At 40.7% G+C, this 20866-nt stretch overlaps 1 protein-coding gene across 3 annotated transcripts; it reads left to right on the top strand.

Annotated features, from left to right (window-relative positions):
- The first annotated feature begins 538 nt into the window (after positions 1–538).
- LOC145391964 (uncharacterized) lies at positions 539–20582 on the top strand. Of its 3 annotated transcripts, XM_080266463.1 has the most exons (7): positions 539–938; positions 7537–8019; positions 9427–9535; positions 10434–10645; positions 11362–11427; positions 16709–16789; positions 19313–20582. In XM_080266463.1, exons 1-7 carry the CDS (start codon positions 863–865, stop codon positions 19381–19383), a joined length of 1098 nt encoding a protein of 365 aa, XP_080122589.1. In that variant the 5' UTR covers positions 539–862; the 3' UTR covers positions 19384–20582. The 3 variants fall into 3 exon arrangements, with proteins under 3 accessions (XP_080122589.1, XP_080122590.1, XP_080122591.1); XM_080266464.1 differs by lacking the exon at positions 16709–16789; XM_080266465.1 differs by lacking the exons at positions 11362–11427; positions 16709–16789.
- The last annotated feature ends 284 nt before the right edge of the window (positions 20583–20866 follow it).

The raw sequence follows: 20866 nt of genomic DNA, 5'->3' as shown, positions 1-20866 counted from the left end.
TTTGCAGGATTTAACTAGAACATTTTGCGGGCGATTTGTGGGATGTATGAAGTGACACAGTTTGGTCAGATGGTGTGGGCTGTTTCTCTGCTCTTTCATATTTACTTATTTATTCAGGCTATTCATATATTTATCTATTTATTTAACTATCTATCGACCTCCCTAGCAACTGATTTATTTACTTTTATACCTGTCAGGGAAGAATCTGTCATGTACGGCACGCATTTCCTGGGACGGGGTTGGGATTTACGTCATTCGAGCCTTTGATACACGAGAGAGAGAGAGAGAGAGAGAGAGAGAGAGAGAGAGAGAATTACTAACCAGACAAGTAGACCCACGCAAGGGCAGCTCCAGTAATGACTAGAGAACAAGATAAGGATAACAGACACACAAGAAAGAACACTAGGGTTTCAGAGGATTGGGCGATCATTTGGGCTACTTTTTTGGTGGGACTGGGCGCGTTTGAAGCATCCATCGACCTGGCAACCCTGAAAATCGCGCTACCGTAGTATTCTCTAGTAAGGTGGGGAGTGAGGGTGCGTGTCCGTGAGTCCTTGACTGAGCATGTATGTTTTTGGATAAGATTTAGAAATACATGTTGATGCTCCGTTTGCATCATAAAGGGAGAAGACTATAGTGATTGTGTACTGTTATATTTTGAGTATATAAGTTCAAAATCAATAAGAACTAACCCGTCTCTTTTGGCATCTAAATGTCCACTTTTGACTGAGATTATTACTGCCCGAAAAAAAACAGGGACCTGAGGATGTCTGCTACAAGAATCGCGGTGAAAATCCAGGAGAGTTCTCATTAACTCCAGGCACAGTGGTTCAGAGTGTTGACATAACGGGAGACAGGGAAGATGGTGGTGTGTGGTGGTGTGGTGGTGGCGGTGGTGGTGGTGCTGGCGGCAGGCCCAACGGAGTCCCAGTTCGTTGGTAAGCAGAGGGTGGGAGGGGCTGGCGATGTGTGGAATTCGTGTCACTATACTCTTTTCACTCTAACTTGGCCTAAACCTGCCATCCTTCCATCTTGAATGCAGAGATGTGACAGGAGGCTAACACTAGATTACGGTACAAGTCACGAAGAAGTGCTATGTAATGGATGTAGGGCTGTATAAAGAATGGAGAGCCGTACCGCGTCTTTACCTACCATTATGTTTCAAGAAAAATAAGCTGGAAAAGGGGGTAAATCTTGACCAAGTTACAGTAAAAGGAGTATAGGTCTATTAGATGCTTGCTGATACACTTCCTTACCTATTTATTTCTAGATTTGGCACAATATTATTCACTTTAACCACATGTATAATGTACGAAAAAAAATAAGAATACTGAGGTGCAGCATGAATAAATCGCACAGGAAGACGTGTTTAAACCCTCCTTAGCATTCGAAAACAGGGAAGCCATTGTGTTCTAAATCTTTCACACCCTCACCAACTCTCACCTTATGATTCTGTGATTACTGTATCGTTATTTAAGGCTGTTGTGCTGCCGCGATTTACCGTATGTAATAATTCCATTCCTCTCTCTCTCTCAAATAACAAAATAACATGCAACAATATAACCTGAATAACAGAGATTCGTAGCTGAAGAAATATCACTAAACAGGGGAGACTTCGGCAGCATCTTATATCCTCTGAAATAAATCGTAACTAAGCCTGGAAATATTATCTTACGTTATCCTGTGTGTCGCAGCCATGGACCACATCCCACTGGAAGAGATGGGGGGATTCTTAACATATTTTCTTTATTTATTTATTTTGTTCAGCGCACCTTAATGGAATCTTATACGACACTGGTACAAACTAGGGCGATATTTAAACGATATAAATAACATACTAGAGAATGTTAAGGTGTAAAATGCAAAATAAATCGCTAAGGAAGAGGTGCTACGGAACTAGGGGCGATAGGGGTGGTGTGGGTGATGAGACGTGAGGGAGGAGACGGTGGTGGTGGTGGTTGTGGTGATGGTGGTGGTGTGTGTGTGGGGGGGGTAGTGTGGGTGTGGTCATGCGAGTAGCAGTCGTGATGGCAGGAGTATGGGTGCTGGTGTGGTTGTGGTGTTGGTGTGGGTGTGGGCCCTGGTATGCCGATAGGCCTATGTTAATGTGGTGGGTGTAAACGTGTGTGTGTGTGTGTGTGTGTGTGTGTGTGTGTGTGTGTGTGTGTGTGTGTGTGTGTGTGTGTGTGTGTGTGTGTGTGTAGTGGTATTGTGGGTGTGGGCATGCGGGCTGAAGAGTGAGGCATCCTTGTGGTTACGACCCCCTCCCCCACCACACCAGCCCTGTACGTCACCCACTAAAATAGAAGTTACCTTATGACTTATACCGTAGAGAGTCCTTCAGTGGCCTGCAATGACTACTACTGATTATTTTTTCAACTTCAGCCTCTAAATATCTTGGACGTGAGCCTATGGTCCCGATTCTTGTAGGTTCGATCTCTGGCGCCTCCTTCTCAGCGATCTATTTTTGAACATAAGTGGTTAATATCCTTTTGTACGTTATCTATGAAGCGTGTGGTGGTCTGAAGGACTTATGTAACACTGAACAGGACAGTAAGGTGAAGTAAGCAAATCAAACCGCTTAGGAAATGGTGTTAGGGAGCTTCCTTAACCGATATTAAAACGAGGAAAATATGACGTACAATAACTTCTCTTCAGTTAGTTGGATGCAAGAATGTGATATCGCTACTTCCATCGCCCTTGCATAACCTCTACTCCTTTCACTTGATCTAGGCGTAAAATTGGCATCTCTTGATCTTGCGTGCTGAGCTATAACAAGGGATTAACGATAGAATATGGTGCTAGTCACGAAGAAGTGTTTTGGAGGATGTACAATCGTAATTCGTCTTATTCTGCCACTGAACTACGAGAAATTAGCCCTAAAAGGACGAAAATTCCCGCCAGTTTTAGATGCATGAAATAAAAGCTAATCATCTAGACATCTATTTCGCTTAATGGTGCTAATGATACCCTCTGCCTTTTTAATTAACATCGTATTAGCAGGATCTGTACTAATTGCCATCAGTGTAGTACGCTAAACGCTGAAACACACACACACACACACACACACACACACACACACACACACACACACACAACTCGTTTTAGGCAAGTGATCTTTGCTATTGTGATTTATTCGATTTTGACATTCCTTTACCCTCCCAAGTGACTTTTTTGGGGGTCCAAATCTTCCGACAAAAGTGACACTAAAAAATAAAAGTCTAAATCGATCATATATACAAGACACCACAGATGCGAAACAGTTATTCTACAGCATTCCTTAGGAGATATCGACATATAACTTTAAGATTTGACCGGACAGCTGGTACACTATAAATTTACGTGGTGATTTTCTTACACCATAAAACTCTTAAAAGCTATCCTATGAAGATCAACCAGCCACACACACAGGAAGTAACCTACACTTGTTGCATGTCTCGACCTTCACTCGTGTCCACAGGCGTTCAAAACCGGTTTATTTGCATTCTACCCATGCTTACCTGCCAACGTGCTTTTTGTTTGAATACGTAAACTCACTGATGCCACCCAGTACCGTTGTGCTGCTGGTGAGGGTCGCCTTCATGGGGTGACACGGATATAAATGGGCGGCGCAACTGCCTCGTTATACAAACATCCCTCAGCTACTTCCCTATCCCCCCCAAAAGGAGGCATCCCTCAGCTACTTCCCTATCCCCCCCAAAAGGAGGCATCCCTCAGCTACTTCCCTATCCCCCCCAAAAGGAGGCATCCCTCAGCTACTTCCCTATCCCCCCCAAAAGGAGGCATCCCTCAGCTACTTCCCTATCCCCCCCAAAAGGAGGCATCCCTCAGCTACTTCCCTATCCCCCCCAAAAGGAGGCCGGTGGACTGCAGAAGGAACTTATGCCTGCAGTCCACCGAGTTCACTACTCACATGAACCAAGGGCTATAACTATCTTTACTACTAGTAACGTAAGATATGCGATGGAGGTGTTTATGGTCGTGTGAGGCGTTTAAATAGTAGGTCTCTCTCTCTCTCTCTCTCTCTCTCTCTCTCTCGGGATCAATACGTCACCGCTGACATTACCACGAGATCACACGCTTTCCAAGACACGAACAGATCATGGCTTTAGCGCAGAACATCTTTTTTTTTTTTTTTTTTTTTGAGGGGGCAGGCTAGCGGTAGTATGGTATAAAAACTAGACAATGCACGAGACAGTTAGGAACCCTTTACACTACGCAGTGTAAAGGTCTCATCTTCCTCACAGGACTGAAAAATGAGTAAACACTGACTGCAGTGTGTGTGGTGTGTAATTCGGATACTGCATTACTCGTACATAATACACTAAGTTTCACACACACACACACACACACACAAATGAATATATAACCCATGGGGAACCATCAAGAGGACACTGCAAAAAACTAAAGAACATAAAAAAGAGGGGTGATAAAGACGTAAGGCAATTCAGTTTCCCAAGTACAGCAATAGATCGGTAAAATGCACTACCAAATGAAATAATGTGTGCCAAAACTATTCATAAATTTAAGGATATGTATGATAAAAATGGTTTAATACACGGGACAGTACGAGCTTGACTCATTCCTGTAAAGATACACAACCTTCCTTCCATGCTGCACCCTTTCTCGCACTTCATCCTCTAAACTCCCATCTTTGTTCATCACAGTGCCGATGTATTTGAAGGTGCTCACATTCTCCATATCCTGACCATTCAACCTCACTAAGCATTCCGTGGCGTCATTCCTCTCGAAGACCATAACTTTACTTACTCTTTACTCTTTGCTTCGTTCACTTTCAATTTCCGTTTCAGACAAACACATCCAAACTTGATACACATGCAAACCAAAACTTATCTGTACCATAAACCAAATACTACAGTGCCTAATATCTTATTATGTTATCAAAAGTAAACAAGGCCTAGGCCTATACAAAATATTCAGAACAAACCTGTAACCTGGGGGAAACTTGATTCCTGCCATCAGTTTCACTTTGTGTGTAGTCCTGTATATTCAGTCAACTGGCATGTAGAATTCTACTGTGGGGGCAGGGAGGAAACATCATCCTCTTGAGCTGGGGTCAGTGGGTGTATCTTCTTGCAGAACTAGCGTTGCATCCTCAGCATTAAATGGCCACCTCCCTCCGGCTCTAGAAGCCCTCCAAGTAATGTTTTTATTTCTTCCCCAGCTGTTATACGCAGTTCTGGACTGCGATGGGAAGGTGATGGTCCCCGGCACCAGTTTAAATGTTTAGAACAGCATGATTTCGAGTTGCTGTCCATTAATGTCCCCTTTTACATCATGTCTCCCATAGCTTCCTTCGAGCGTTGCATGAGGAAATACACACCATCCTCGAACGCTTTCATTTTTCTTTTTTGGGACTGAACCACAGTCAGCAACTGCACAGGTATACACAGGCATTTTCTTGGCACGGGAGCGATGCAATGCAATCACTGACATAGATCACTATCATCAATGAGCTCCGCGATGCCGGAAGTGTTAAACTTTGTTTTTGTAAAATTCGGTCGCAAAGTTTTCGGTAAAGTACAATGTTGGCCTTTTGCTGGGACTGTAAACGATGGAATTGTCATATTTTACCAAAATAAGTATTGCTTTCTATGGAAATCCTGTGAAAAAATTTTCGTGCCAAAGAAGTGTAAAACAGTCGTAAATATAAGTTGAATGGTAACAGAAATTTGCGTCTATGGCTACCAGTTGCTATTTTGTATATCGTTTATCGTTATTTATTATTTAGAATATTAAAAAAATGACTGATGATTAAAATAATGACAAATTTACCCTTAATTACCCAATAACTATCCCGAAAACATTTTTTGAACATAAGCAAGTCTCGCGTCTGTTACCCATATACCGCATGCATAACATACCAATGATCACTGGCAACTCTTAAGTAAACGTTATTTTTTCCTCCAAGAAAACTGATGAAAAATCCAGTACCCCCTCCTCTACACTTAGCTGCATTCATGGCTATTTAAACCAAGGATTATGAGTTACATCATCATCATCATCACTTATCACTATCATCGTTATCATGTCAGCACCACCACTGTCATCATCAGAGGCGCATCCGGGGGGGGGGGCCAAGGGGCCCATGCCCCCCCCCCGAAATTTCTTTCCTTGTTAGAAACGAAGCAAATAAAAGTAACTTGCATTAGATTTTTTTTTTCTAGCCACAATTTTCATTGTTATGCTCCCCCCCCCCTGGAAAATATTTCTGGTTGCGCTCCTGATCGTCATCATTATCGTCACTACAACTATCATCATCATCAACCATCCTATCCTTTCTTTCTGCCTAACAGTAGGATGAGGGAAAACAAGGAATGAGAAAGCACAAAAGAGGGAGAACTATCAAAATCATGCCAAGTGAAATAGGCCACACAATCATTCACCCACGATTGAAGTTTCTGATTTCTTGGCTTCACCTCACACACCTAGCTGATTTTTTTTTTTTTTTTTTTATAATTCACATAGCAACACCATACACAGAGAATCGAAAAGTTCACTGTCAATTTAAAAAGAGGTGCCAGACCCTTGTTTTATGCTTATTCATACACAACTAATTCATTCACTCAGTTTCATCCCCTGTCAATTCCCCAACCTCACCAACATCCATAACTAATGTAGCCTACCTTGCTTTCATACACACTTGTTTATCATATCCATTCACCTTCTTGGCCTACCACACCTCCTCCCATCTTCGAAGTCTCTGACTTATTCCCCTTTCGGCTTACTCTCTGCTGGACATCTGTTCATTCCATACCTATACCATGTAAGCACACTCTCATCTACTCTTATCATCAGAGTTCCATTCGCTAGCTTGTCGCACGGAGTTACCTTTTCTCTTAACAACCATCAATTTATTCCTGTCTACATTTACTTCAAAATACAATGCTCACAGATAAAAACAAAACTTTGGACCAGTCTGCAAAGCTCCTCTTTTCTGTTACTGTGGTGACAGCATCATCTGCATATATCAGAGCTGAGGTACTCCACCCTTCACTGTTTATAACCATCCCCACCCTTCCCTCAACTCAGCTTTTAGCCTCTTATAATCCCATCCCTATACTGTAAACTGCATATAATGTCCTACTTCAGCACTGATACTGAACCACTCACTTACATCTTATACATGATTCGCTATGGCCATGAAAACTCTTTATCGCAGTCATTAGTTTTCCATCCACAACCTTCCCTATTAACCTTGCCATTTCCTTTTTCCATATCCATATAAAGTACAGTAAGTTGTTAATACCTTAATACTGATCCAAAGTGACAACTCATGAATCTGTTCATTCAAATGTACAGTAGCCATTAGTTATGATCTAAAAAATTCCAGTATATACTGATACTTTAACACTGTGTAGCCCATTTTGCTGTGATTAAATATTACAACACTGCAGTACGAGCGTATTAGTGTTAATTAAATGAATGTGTTTTTCCAACTTACTTTGCTCGATTTATAACACTGTATTCTACTTGGTGTTTAAAGTTTTATTAGTTCTTTTGTGATTTTTCCAGGTATGAAAAGCACGAGATGTAACACCGACCCTGCAAAAGGTGAAATCAATGACCCGTGCAGGACCCTGTATGATGGTGTATGCAAGGGCAGCTACTGTGGCTGTCCCTCTGGCATGCGCGAGGACAAGAACCTTCAACGCTGTGTGTCTGGTGCTGGGCCATCTGGTGGTGGCGGTGGTGGAGCTTTCGATGATTTGCCTTTTGATTTTCCTGGTCAAGACGGTGATACTGCCACTAAGCCCAAACCTAAGCCACCTGCACAGCCACAGCCACAGCCTCAGCCTCCCAGACAACCTCCACCTGGTTACAACCCAAATCAACCAGGGTACAATCCCAACCAGCCTGGATACAATCCCAATCAACCTGGATACAACCCCAATCAACCTGGATACAACCCCAATCAACCTGGATACAACCCCAATCAACCTGGATACAACCCCAATCAACCTGGTGGTGGTCGTGGCCCTACTAGGGGAGGTGGAGGTGTGTACTGTTTATTTTGTGATAATGTATTTTTGCAAGTTATGGTATTTATGTGTACGGTAATATGATTAGTCTGAAAAAATTAATACAGTGAAGTGCATTAATGGTAGTATATAATGAGGCACCTGACAGGACTAATCAGCATCACTATTCATCACACAATGCTTCATAATTTAAGGAAGTGAGACTCAGTACTTCATAAATCTAATGTAAAGCAACCTTAATCTCTTGAATCCATTTTTTTTTTTTTTTTTTTTTTTTTTAAACCCCAAACAATATGTTCAGCTTAGGAGACAAAGTTTATGAAGGATATAATTCTAACCTCTGCAAAGTTTGATGTAATCGTTTAGCAACAGCAAGATTAAACTGGTAAGTCAGAGATGTGATCTAAAGTATTGATCCAAAATACCACCAAAGTTCCGCATACAACCAATACTGTAAGTAGGGAGAATCTGCCAAACCAGCTTCATAGGTAAGACTGGAACTTTAATATGCAGTTTTTCTTTAATATCCTGAGGACTTAACACTCTCATAATTGGGATAAGTCTAATATTGTCTAACAGCTACTGCCATACTGCTTTATTCAGCTGATTTTGTGTCATATGAGGCTGAGAATGTAAAAAAAAAATAAGAAGTTCAAAACTGTGACTGCAGTATTAACAAGGACTTACAGCATTGTGGTAATTGTGGTGTTGGTTAGGGATACCTTCATGTGGTGGCACCAGTAAGACTGGGCAATGAAACTGCCTGGCTATACAAATGTCCCTCAGTTGCCTTCTTATCATCAAAAAGGAGGATGGTGAACTGCAGAAGAAGAGTAACTTTGGCAGCAGTCCACTGGATTCACATTCAAATGTACCCAGAGCTGCAACTATTACTGCTGCCATTACCACTGTACTACTGCGACTATTACTACTACTACTACTACTGCTACTACTACTACTACTACTACTACTACTATTACTACTACTACTACTACTACTACTACTGTTACTACTACTACTACTACTAATAATAATAATAACAATAATCTACCTATCTATTGACAGATGCCTTAATCCTGTAAGGGGTGGCCACAAACAAATCACCTTCTTGTTACCCTCTCCCCTGTCATTTCACTGCCCTCCTCCCAGCTCACACACCCCCTCTCTCATATACCTCTCCAGTCCCTCCCTCCATCTTATCCTTGGCCTCCCCTTCCCTCTCCCCCCCATCTGCCTCACCCACATACACTCTCCTCGTTGGTCTCTCACTCTCCATCCTCTCCACATAATAATAATAATAACAATAATAATAATAATAATAATAATAATAATAATAATGATAATAATTCTACCTCAACTACTATTAGCACTACTGTACCACTGCTACTGCTACTATAGTATAATCGTAACCTTACCTCATCAGGTGATCCTAATGTGGGAGAGAAGGCTGGTGGCGGTGTTGGAGGTGTGGTGTTCTTGTTGCTGCTTGGAGGACTCATTTACTTCTGCTGCTGTCGGGGTGGCAAACACAAGTATGTCATTAAGTGCACCCACATATGTACAGTTTTGTGTATCTGATATGCTTTGGTAGTAGCCCTAAAATTTCTGCTATAAATCTATAAATGGATTTTTTCCCAACAATAACTAAGTGTAATCAAATACTGTATTGCAATCATGATATGTTCAAGTTTTAGCCTATTCATTTCACAGTTACACAGGATTGCAAGAAGAGAATACTAAGACAAAGAGATTCCTAAACTTCAACGTATTCAGCATTCAGCAAGTATGAATGTAATTGTGAGGTATACATTTATAAAATAATACCTGTGTAGTACATACTTACCCTTGAGTTAATATGGTACATGCAACCAAAGTTATAAACAACTGCTGAGTGAAATAGTAACTCTCTTTTGTTTTCTGGATAAATTATTGTATGACACAGGGAAAATGGGATGAAAAAGAGCATACAAGTAACTGTGATACATTGCACATCATGAGTAGTGATTATATCACATTCTTCCCTTCTTGGAAAGTACTATCAATCAAGAATTTTTTATTATAGTCTGATATTTCTTTAACAAAATAAAGTAGATTCAGTCCTCCCATAATGGCCAGAAGGCTGTGACATGAGGGTAAGCATTCTAATTTCTGGAGAACTCCTGTTTATTAGTAGTCCTTCATTTGTATTTTCTCTTTCCGTGCTTTCTGGAGCCTGCCTCACCCCATCCTTAGGTGGGAAAAAAGAGGTCATAGTGATGATGACCATGACGATGATGACAATGACAACAACGATGATGATGATGATGACAGTGATGATGATGATGATGATAACAACAATGATGATGATTGTGATGATGATGTGATGATGATGATGATGATGATGTTGATGACAGTGACAGTGATGCTGATGAATGATTATTGTATTTTCAGGCAGATGATGAACAGGTTCCAGGGGATACCATTCATGCGTGGTGGTGGTGGTCAGCAAGCAGCATCGGGTGGAGCCATGCAGATGCAGCAGAGTCCAGTCGTGCAGCAGGATCCCAACTTTAGTACTCAGCACACATACGTTCCTCCTGGTGGGCCTGATGCACCTCCTCCCGGCCAGTACCCTCCACCTCAGCAGCCTTATCCACCAACAGGTCAGTACCTACAGACTGCAGCCCTTCCCAGTGGCAGGACAGGAGATCTGGGCATGCCGTGATGTAATGGGGTAACACATCACCCCAGAAAAGCATAGTTGCAGGTCTGAGTCCCATCAGTGGTTGCCTAGGACTTTTCTGTCCTTGCTGTAGATCCCCACTCGGCTACATTCAGGGAAACTAATATGGTAGAGTATACTTTATTGGTAATATTGCGGCACTGTATATAAATTGATCAACCATAGAACCTCCCACGTTCACACTGTGGTTGGAGTTCATTCAGAGGCTTCCTAAGGATTGAGGTAAAAATCTCCCAAACAATGACAGAGAAGGCAAGGCCTGCAAAGCATGGTTTATTACAATGAAGGAGATTTTCATGCAAATAGCTTCATCCTTTGGTATAGAGGAGAAGAATACTGTATTTCCCACATAATTTACTAATGCTTTACATTAATACTTTTCTTATAATATTCTTTCTCCACTGTCTCTAGGGATTTTTCTATTATACTGTATCATTCTTGTAAATGATTTGTTCTGTCAGCACTTTTCAATCGCTCTCTTTTATTATTCAATTCCTTCTTGCTGCACTCAGGGTTTTAATAATTTGGTGCATGAAGTAAAGCTGAGAGCAGTAGCTGTGTATTAATCATCAATATCTTTTTTGGTTTAATTCATTGCTTTTGCTACTACCAATAAATCTTTCCTCTGTTGCTTAGCTGGTGGTTATCCTCCAGCACCATATGCACCTCAGCCTGGATTTGCACCATACCCACCACCATCAGGTATGTTTAAGCTCATCTATCCTGGGTCAAGATCCACAAACACATTTATGATCAGCTCTCTGTCTTGGTGCTGGAGAGGGATGCCTTCATGTGGTGGCACTGATATGACCGGGTGGTGGAGCTGCCTGGTTATACAGTATAAACATCTCTCAATTCCCTTCCTATTCCCTCAAAAGAGAATGGTGGACTGCAGGAAAAGTACAGCGTCAACTTGCAGTCCACTGAATTTACGTCCAGATGAGTTTGTCATTGCAGCTACTATACTACTGTGCTACCAGTACTACTCCCTGGTGTAACTGTGCTTTGTTTTCTTAGGAAGGAGTAGGAAAGGAAAGTACTCAAGCTTTCTATATCTCATTCTTCCTGCAAATCCAAATCTGAGCCATGACAGCCTGATCATATGATTGTTTGTGGATCCAGGCTGTGGAGTGTGTTGGGATGCTGTCACAATCAAAAGTTAGCCAACACTTTCCTGCTGGCTGTTGTAATGTAAGGTGTTATTATTTGGAAACTTGTGTTTAGGATGGACAGTAGCATGAACTGCACAACAGAACAGTGTAAGGAAGGGTACTGTCTGATGTTCAGAGAGGAACAGAATTTGCTTTTGGTAAATATAATGCTGGCAGGGGATTCTTGGTGATGTCTGATCGTGGTGGTATATACAGTGAATGAGTTTTTTACAAATGCTTTTTACTTATTTATTATTCTTTTTTATCCTGTGATGCCAGAGTTGTAGTGTGAAAGTAGAGTGAAAAGATGTCTGTTCTATTTCAATGTGGACTGTTAAGAGTTCTAGTTTTGCACATTTTACTCTCTACTGCCAAATCTTATGCTCATATAATTAAAATAAGTAACCCCACACTGGAGATGGGCTGGCTGTATTTGAGGATCTCTGAAGTGAAGGGAGGCAAGCATCAATATGCCATACAGTGAGAGTTCATAGGTAATCCATTGAGTGTAGGTGGGTATGTTATATGGGCATCTTCTATATGTTATTTGGGCATCTGCTATACAAGAAACCGGTTATATGAGAGTGGGCAATTTAGACCCAAGTTCAGTGATGCGTGCAGGGTCAGTTTAACCTAACCCAATTTTTTTCAATAGGTTATGTAGTCCATTACGAGTTTTTGTGATCCTTTTTTTTCACTCCGTTATATGAGTTTCTGTTATCCAAGCAGCCCTTCATTAACATATCCACTTGTATAATGAGACCTGCCTGTATTCCTGTTGCTATGAAACAATCATATTCAGGTTGGAAGTGCCCCCTAGTAGTGAAGGGGATAAGTACAGCTGTGCCTAACCCCTCCAGTTCGGAAAAGCTCTCCTAACCTGAATACGACTGCCTGGAGATAGCAAGAATAAAATTACAAATACATCACAGAACTCAGGGGATTAATATGTAAAATAATATCTGTACCTTGCACTTATACATGGTGCTTCTCTGCCTTAATTTCTTAGCCCCTCATTTGTAACACTGTAGTTGTGTTTCTAAATTACAGCAGTTTAAGCCCACATTTAAAAGCAGCCCTTACTGACCTTTTCTTTAGCTGTTGCATTAACCCCTACAATTCATGACAGAAATTGCCCACTAAAGTCCCACTGCTACCAACAAAGCTGATTTTCCAGTGTCACCAAGATTTCAGTACCAGGTGTAAGGAGAAAGATATTTTTGGACCCATCCCTGACTTATAATGAGGACTGTCTGCTGGAAAGTATCCCCTTCAGCATGATGATGGTTTTTGCACTATATACTCCAAATGGCTTTACTCAGATTCAGGAGAGACATTTTGAACTGGAGGAGTTAGATACATCCTTCATTAACTCCCTTGACTATTAGACATCTCCTTTAAACATAGAAAAAGAACAGAATGCAGTACCAACTACATCATTGAACTTAAGGGTGCAATTTCAGGTGAAGTGAACGGACTCTTTAACATTCTGCACTTTAGTAATAGATTTCTAACTTCTTTAACCCCTACACCGCGGGCATGTTTACTGATGTTTTGCGTGTGCCGCGGGGTTATTCGGGCTCCGACAGACTCTCAAAAAATATTTGCCAAAAATCAGTAATTAGTCCTAGAATATTAAAATTATATATGCTTATGGCACATACCTTCAGCTTTCTCCTGGAATGTTTGTTGAGCCTTCGTCAGTTACCGTAGGACTTGTGGAGACCTCTGAAGTTGGGTAACGAAGTCTCCACTTTACACTTCCCGACAACCCGTAATATGATTACCACAGCCAGATATTAACACTATAAATACTACTCTATGATTTTCAAGTAGTTTGGGATCCATACTCCAAAAAAAAACCCACTGTGAAAGCAATGAAAATTATGAGCGCGTCTGACCGCCGCACTTGCGCTAGTTCGCTCTTGGTACTCTGTCATTTATTATTCATAAAACCCCTCACACTTTATATTTCTATTACTATATTACACTTATATATATCTACAGTCTTTATCCATATGTTTCCTTCAGTATTATTAGTTTATCGCCACTGTAGGGATTCAATTTCTTTCAGTAAAATACGTAGCATTCACTTTCTTGTCCTGTATACTGGCATTGAGAGTGAATGTCACTTTCATCTTCACTCTCATAACTCATAGTATTCAGACATGCTATAGTGAAACTTTCACTTTCATTACTCCTAGGGTATATACTCGTATTCTTATAATACTACTCATTTACATTTCTATTTACGTTCTCTATTTTATTTACGTTATTTACATTTCTATTTTATTTACACTGTGTTATGCACTGTCACTTGAAGTAACTTATAAAACTATTTTCCATTGTTCACGTATATTTACATTCATTACTTTCACTTGCTGTTTACACATTATTTACACATTATTTACAATTCCACTTGCACTGTTTTACTCAATAGGAAGATCGTAGTCACTCTTTTATCAATTATCAGCCCTTTACCTCTTTCCACACGAGGTTTAGTAGGGGGTAAAGGTCACAGGGCCCTTGCATGGGGGTGAAAAAAAGGCCCTGAAGTCAGCAAGAGGATGAGCCGTACCTCCTCTTCAGAATCTGAGAGAGAACTGATAAAGGACAGCTGGCCCGGGTTGAGGCCTACTTGAGGGTTATTCAGCACTACCAACGTAGCTCTTGAAACAGCTATGTATTTCACCGAAATGACTGGCAGGAAATCTAGACAATACATTATAAATTAGGTAGTTCCAGGTGAATGTAAATATCACTTAGGCTTCTCCCTTCCCTCATATGTATATTTATTACGAAAATAGATTATATGGCATATTTCAAGGGGAAAAAAACAGCGAAAATTAGCGAACGAGTGCACGTGAGGTGTTGTCAGGTGATAATTAGCCAATTCCAGGTGTATGGCACTCTCAATTACCTTATTTCTTTCTTGTATATATTATTTGGTATAAGAATAGGGCATAGGGCTTATTTCAATGGATGAAATCAGTGAAAAATTCCAGGGAAGATTTACTTAGCGTAGCACGGCCGGGCAGGCGAGAGGATAGTGTAATGGAGGGGGGGTAGGGAGGGGAGTCAAGAACGGGGAGAAATGGCTAAATTGTCAACAATGGATGGGAGTACAGATGAGATTAGGAGTGCTGACTAGTGTTGGACATTGGCAGTACTGATAGATGATACAAGCCCCCACTTGGAAGCCCGGATGAATTCAAAATAACACAGAATCACAAAAGCGACGCCCCGCGGTATGATCCCTTGCTCCCAAGCGTCACGAAAGTGACGCCCCGCGGTTAAGGGGTTAACATGGGTGTGGGTAACTAAAGTTCGTATTCTTGCTGGCTAAGGAGACTTCCAGACACCTCTTCCTTACTTGAATATTTTTTAATTTGGTATGTTAATTTATATTCTTGAGAAGGTTTGGCCATGGGGAGAGGCTGGAGACTGAGAGACTGACTAGAAGAATGGATGAATGAGGTGGAGGGGGAGGATGAGATGATGGGGTGAAGAGGTACAGTATATGAGAAAGGTGGATGTGAGCTGGAGATAGGGCAGCCAGATGGTATAGGTCATAGTTACATGAAGGCAATTTGTTTAAAGTTACCCCTTCTGGGATTAAGGCTTCTGGTGGTAGATGGATAGATAGATGTTATTTATGCAGTCATTGTCATTAATAAAAAGATTCAGTTAATATACATGAGCATAATAAGATGTACTCAGTAGTATGCCAGATAAATCACCAAGGAGGATGTGCTATATAGTCTCCTAATCTAACTAGAATTTGACCCTAAGAGGTGGTGTGCAGTTGTTGTCTGTAAGTAGTGTTAATATAAGGGGAGGAAAACACAGGAAACAGCTTAAGTTCTTTATTTCTCTAATGCTTTGGACTACACAGAGCCTGTCTGAGTACAATAGTATCTATCCGAAGATGATGGGTGATGAGTAGTATGAAACATTAAAGAAATACAGAACTTGAGCCTTTTCCTGTATTACACTCCCATTCAGTATTGCCCATAGATACTGTAATAGCTTATTATCAGGTGGAGGGAAATGCCACTAGTGTTTTTGTTCTAACCTGACGAAGGGCCCATGCCCCATGCAATTCATTTTATGGCCTAGTATGGTCAGTTTGGAGAAGTAACTTGGTAACCAGTGAGACTCCTCTCTACTTAAGCCAATTGAATTTCATGCAAGAACTATTTAGTACTCAAATTGGAGTGGCCCACCTTTGTCAGGTGAAAACTAACTACAGTAACACCTCACTATAACGAACTAATTGGGGCCAAAGCCATTCAGAAAAAAAGCGAAATTCCGATAAAAGCAACATCCAGACTTCCCCCTGCTAACCCGGATTTTTTCCAAAATATCAGACATCAGTCCATGTTGCACCAACGGTTTTTAAACTGTTTTCACTACCACTGCAGTACTGTACTGTACTATACATTCATTACAATGATCAAAAGGTATAATGTACAGTATATAATAATACTGTACTATACACTGAAAACATGCCTTTTTTTTACCTTCATGTGCTGAACATAGCTTAGGCGGTCAGGCAGTCCGGACTGCATCTGGCTTTATTAGACTTTCTCCGATATATAAGAATTTAGTCTGGTAGCTCCTCGATTCCGACAAAAGTAAATTCCAGTTTATTGAAATCCGTTATATCGAGGTTTTACTGTAATCATAACATTCTGCACTAACAAATTTCAACCCTCTCCACCATTCTAACATGCTATACCATGCTGATAAATGACCAACTTCTCTAACATGCTATACTGTGCTGATAAATTACCAGCTTCCCTTCTAACCTGGGCATGGGTAACCAACAGATGGTGTGCCTCCACCGATAGCACCATACCCGGCTTATCCTCCTCAAGCCGTTCCCTACGTCGCCACCGCCCCGCCCTCAGGTACCCAACCACACCGTCCGTTTGCACCGTGTGTTGAAAGTTCGCTATAATTTGTTTACAACGCCACCACAGTGATTTTTGTTTTCTTCAGGAGTACTACCAGATCTCTGTTTTATTTACCCAGGATATCATCACATGATCTTATTTAACTTTGCTATACTGGATTCTGTTTTCCCCTTGACTACAACTGTCTGTTTTTGTTTTTTATTATAACCATGCAATTTAACTGACATTTACATTTTTGAAGTCCCTGGCCATGCATGCCTGTGTAAGCCTTTTTTTCACCTGTTCATGGCAATTAACAACAATGTCGAGTGCCATTCAGCTCCAGCACCAGCAGTGTGCCACCAATAAGTGGCATGGACAAGCTTTTTAATGGCCACCTATCCTTACTGTCACCATCCCTTATCTTGGGTCTTGAGTTTGTATTTGGAGTTTTCTTTCTTGGCCAGCTGGCATCCAATGCTATGTATTTTAAAAGGTTTGGTGTGTTATACTTGACTTCAGATGTAACCATTTTGGTCCATTATACTTGACTCTGGACAAGACCATTTTAGGCTATAAAGTGTACTTGACTTGAGACATGACCATTTTAGTGCTATACAGTATACCTGTCTTGAGACATGACCATTTTAGTGCTATACAGTATACTTGATACATAACCCTTTTAGTGCATACTTTGCATCTAGATATAATTACAGTATTTTGGTGCATTATACTTGACTTTAGATATAATTATTCAGCTAATTACAGTAAACTTTAAAAATAACTATTTGCCATACAGTATCACAGTATACAGCACGCCCTTGTTTTATGATGAGGACGCATTAAAAAAAATCCACTGCATAACGATTTATTGTATGTCGAGTCAATTATAACCTGGGATCTGTGGGGATACATTTTTTGGCGAAAGGTCACCCACCCAAAAGTTTAAAAACAAGTTTCCAACTCACCTAAAGTGGTTGTTATTTCTTTTTTCTGCACTTCACTTATTGCTTGAATTCAATGCCACACTACTGTTCCATCACCAACATTAGCACACCCAATAGTGATAAGCAGAAAGGCCATCTTTGAACAAACAAATGAGTGTAAATTTGCTTGAGGGTGATCGTATAAGGGAAAATAGCATTCATATATCGACCAGCGAGGCTTTCTATGGGATCACGATCATCATATAAGCAGTAATTCAGTAGTACAGGTATATCAAAAAAGGTCCTAACATTTTCACCATCATGTAAACGATTACAGTAATTGCATACCAGGTCATCGTATAATGTGAGTCTGCTGTACCGCACTCTAGATACAGTACAGTAGGTCACCAGGTTATGCGACATCCAGATTGGTGAAATGCACTTTTGAAGCAACCATCAACTATTCCCAACTGAACATTCGCGACAAAAAAAATGCATTTTCTCACCCTCCGGCACCACAAGTTTCAGTTTCTCGTCACTGCGATGCCAGCGTTTCAGCCTGCTTCCCACACGTGTTCAGTATGTCCGCAATTGACTGTTACACTTTCATGTCCTTGATTAGTAACTGACAGAAATATGACATCTTGTGCTTCAAGTGAGGCCAGAGGAGGACCGGGTGATGATGAAAATGGTGTAAGAAGGCCAAGTGTGACTACTGCAAAGGGGTGAATAAATTTAAGTTGTAAGATGATGAGTTAAAAATAAAATTGTGGCAGCAATGGAGGAACTCTTTGGCTTTGTGGAGATGCAAGAGAGGCAAGCTTCAAGGGAGGGGCATAACAGAGTGAAGGTACTGCATCAAAGGGCACAACAAGAAAGGAGTGGTGGTGATAGAGATGGTGCTGGAGGCAGTGGTGGTGATGGGGACAGTGTTGGAGGTGGTGGTGGTGATGAAGACAGTGTTGGAGGCAATAGTGGTGACAGAGACAGTGTTGGAGGCAGTGGTGGGGCCCACTGGCCCTACCCAAAGCCTTGGATACCTCCTTAGCTTCATTAAGCCCTTCACCTTGGACATTCTAGTGAGTGTTTGAATGGAGGAAGTGTGTGTGTGTTATACGTGTAAGTAATAATACCATTACATACTCTATTTAAGTGTACTGTACTGTATTTTATATTTTTATGTTTTATTGTTAGTTACTTTATGAGTTAATGTGTTAACAGCAACATTTCAGGTAACTTTAGGACATTTAAAGTAGGAAATACACTAGGAGGGTGAGTTTTCTTACTGGCCCGGTCCTTATTAGCTTATTTCCCATAAGGTCAATGCCTCAACTTTGGCAAAATTAACTTTTGCGACACTTTTCACAGTCCCTACTAGACGCGAAACCTGGTGCCCTACTGTATAACTATTTGGTGCATTATACCTGTGACTATAGATAACTACCTGTACCATATTTGGTGCAGTGATCATAGATGTAAGTATTTGGCACAATATATACAGTAGTTCATCCTAGATATACATAGCTTGGCATATTTATACAGTACTTAACTCTAGACATTGTTATTTTGACAGGCGTAAAGTACTGTACAGTAAACGTACTTATTTCAACAGATTTCCCAGCTGAGGGCCAACAGCCACCACCCTACACCCCGCAATATCAGCCCAACGCAGCTCCTCACTAGTGCCCACCTGCCCTGCTGTGACTCTAGTGCCACTCTATTTACCTCAAAATATCTCAAGCCTGCTTAGATGTTGCTTTGGTAATGAATTTTGAACTTTCTCTCCTGCAGTACAGGGTAACTTATATAATGTCACACAATTTACCTCAAAGAATCTCATGCCTGCTCAGACATTTTTTCCAATAATGAATTTTGAGCTTATTTTCCTTGCAATACTCGGTAATTTGTAGCCATTCATGCCACTCAATTTGCCCCAAAGAATCTCATGCTTGGACATCGTTTTGGTAATGTTTTGGTAACAATTTTTTTAACTTTTCTTCCCCAGGTAAAGGTACTGTACCTTGTAAATATGTAGTTAGTCTATTTTAAAACTGCATTAGGCATTCAGTATATGGCTATAATAGAGCAGGAAATTATTGCCATTCTGCTATTTCATGATACAGTATTCTTGTTCCTTCACATGCTGATGCGTATAATGCTTTTTATAATTCCTAGTTATACTGTATGCAATCATAAGCCACTTAAGGTAGGAACTTCCAAAAGATTTTCTTGACAGATGACTTAAGAAATGACCTCCATGTCAGCCAAAGCCAGTTTATTTCACCTGACTAAACTAGGCCACTCCTACAACTTGAACACCAAGTCATGCTTGTAAGAATTCTGATGAACCTGTGTTTTGAGACAGAAATGAGTGTCCTTGGTTACTAGTCATATTGACTCTCCATGCTGACAACACTCAGCGGTCAACTGAACAGAAAGGAGTTAGGGATCTTTGACAGGTTAAATACAGTAAGCTGCAGGTGGCATGGTTGCTCCAGAATTATTAATACTGCTTAAGAAAGAATAACATATGCGCCATATGCTGTGTCTGTTGTAATGAATAAGATGTGTTTTGTTAGTTTGTTTCATGAGTTAAGTAATATCAGTTTTCTGACTGCAGGCGGGTCCCATTATACGAGTGGGATATGTTAATGAAGGACTGCTCGGACAGCAACAACTCATATAACAGAGTGAAAAATAGGAATATGAAAACTTGTATATGGGAGAACACAACTTATTGGAAAAATAGGGTACGGGGGTTAACTGATCATACTCACATAACTGAATTTGGGTCTGAATTGCCCATTTCTATATCACTGGTTTCTCGCAAAGCAGATGCTCGCATAACAGGACCCACCTGTATAATTATATAGTATGCACTGATGTCCAGCCTTGACATGCAAACACTCAACACACAGATGCACACAAATTAAACACTAGTTTAGAGAATTTATATCTGAATAACCACAATAATGATGACCCAATTGTCTAAATATATATTTGCTGTGTCTTGCCAACAGAAAATCTGGTCTGGTTCATTATAAAAGAAAAAAAAAAAAATATGGGCTAGAGTGTTAGGAAGATCCCAAGGTCCACATTTCAGATGAAAATTACACTCCTTGGAAGCAGATTTCCTAATGAGATAAAGAGTAGTATTTATAACTAT

The sequence above is a fragment of the Coenobita brevimanus genome, chromosome 20 (genome assembly GCF_032717465.1).
Source record: "Coenobita brevimanus isolate Jiangsu-jjx chromosome 20, ASM3271746v2, whole genome shotgun sequence".
Lineage (NCBI taxonomy): Eukaryota > Metazoa > Arthropoda > Malacostraca > Decapoda > Coenobitidae > Coenobita > Coenobita brevimanus.
This window is presented reverse-complemented; position numbering and strand designations above follow the sequence as displayed.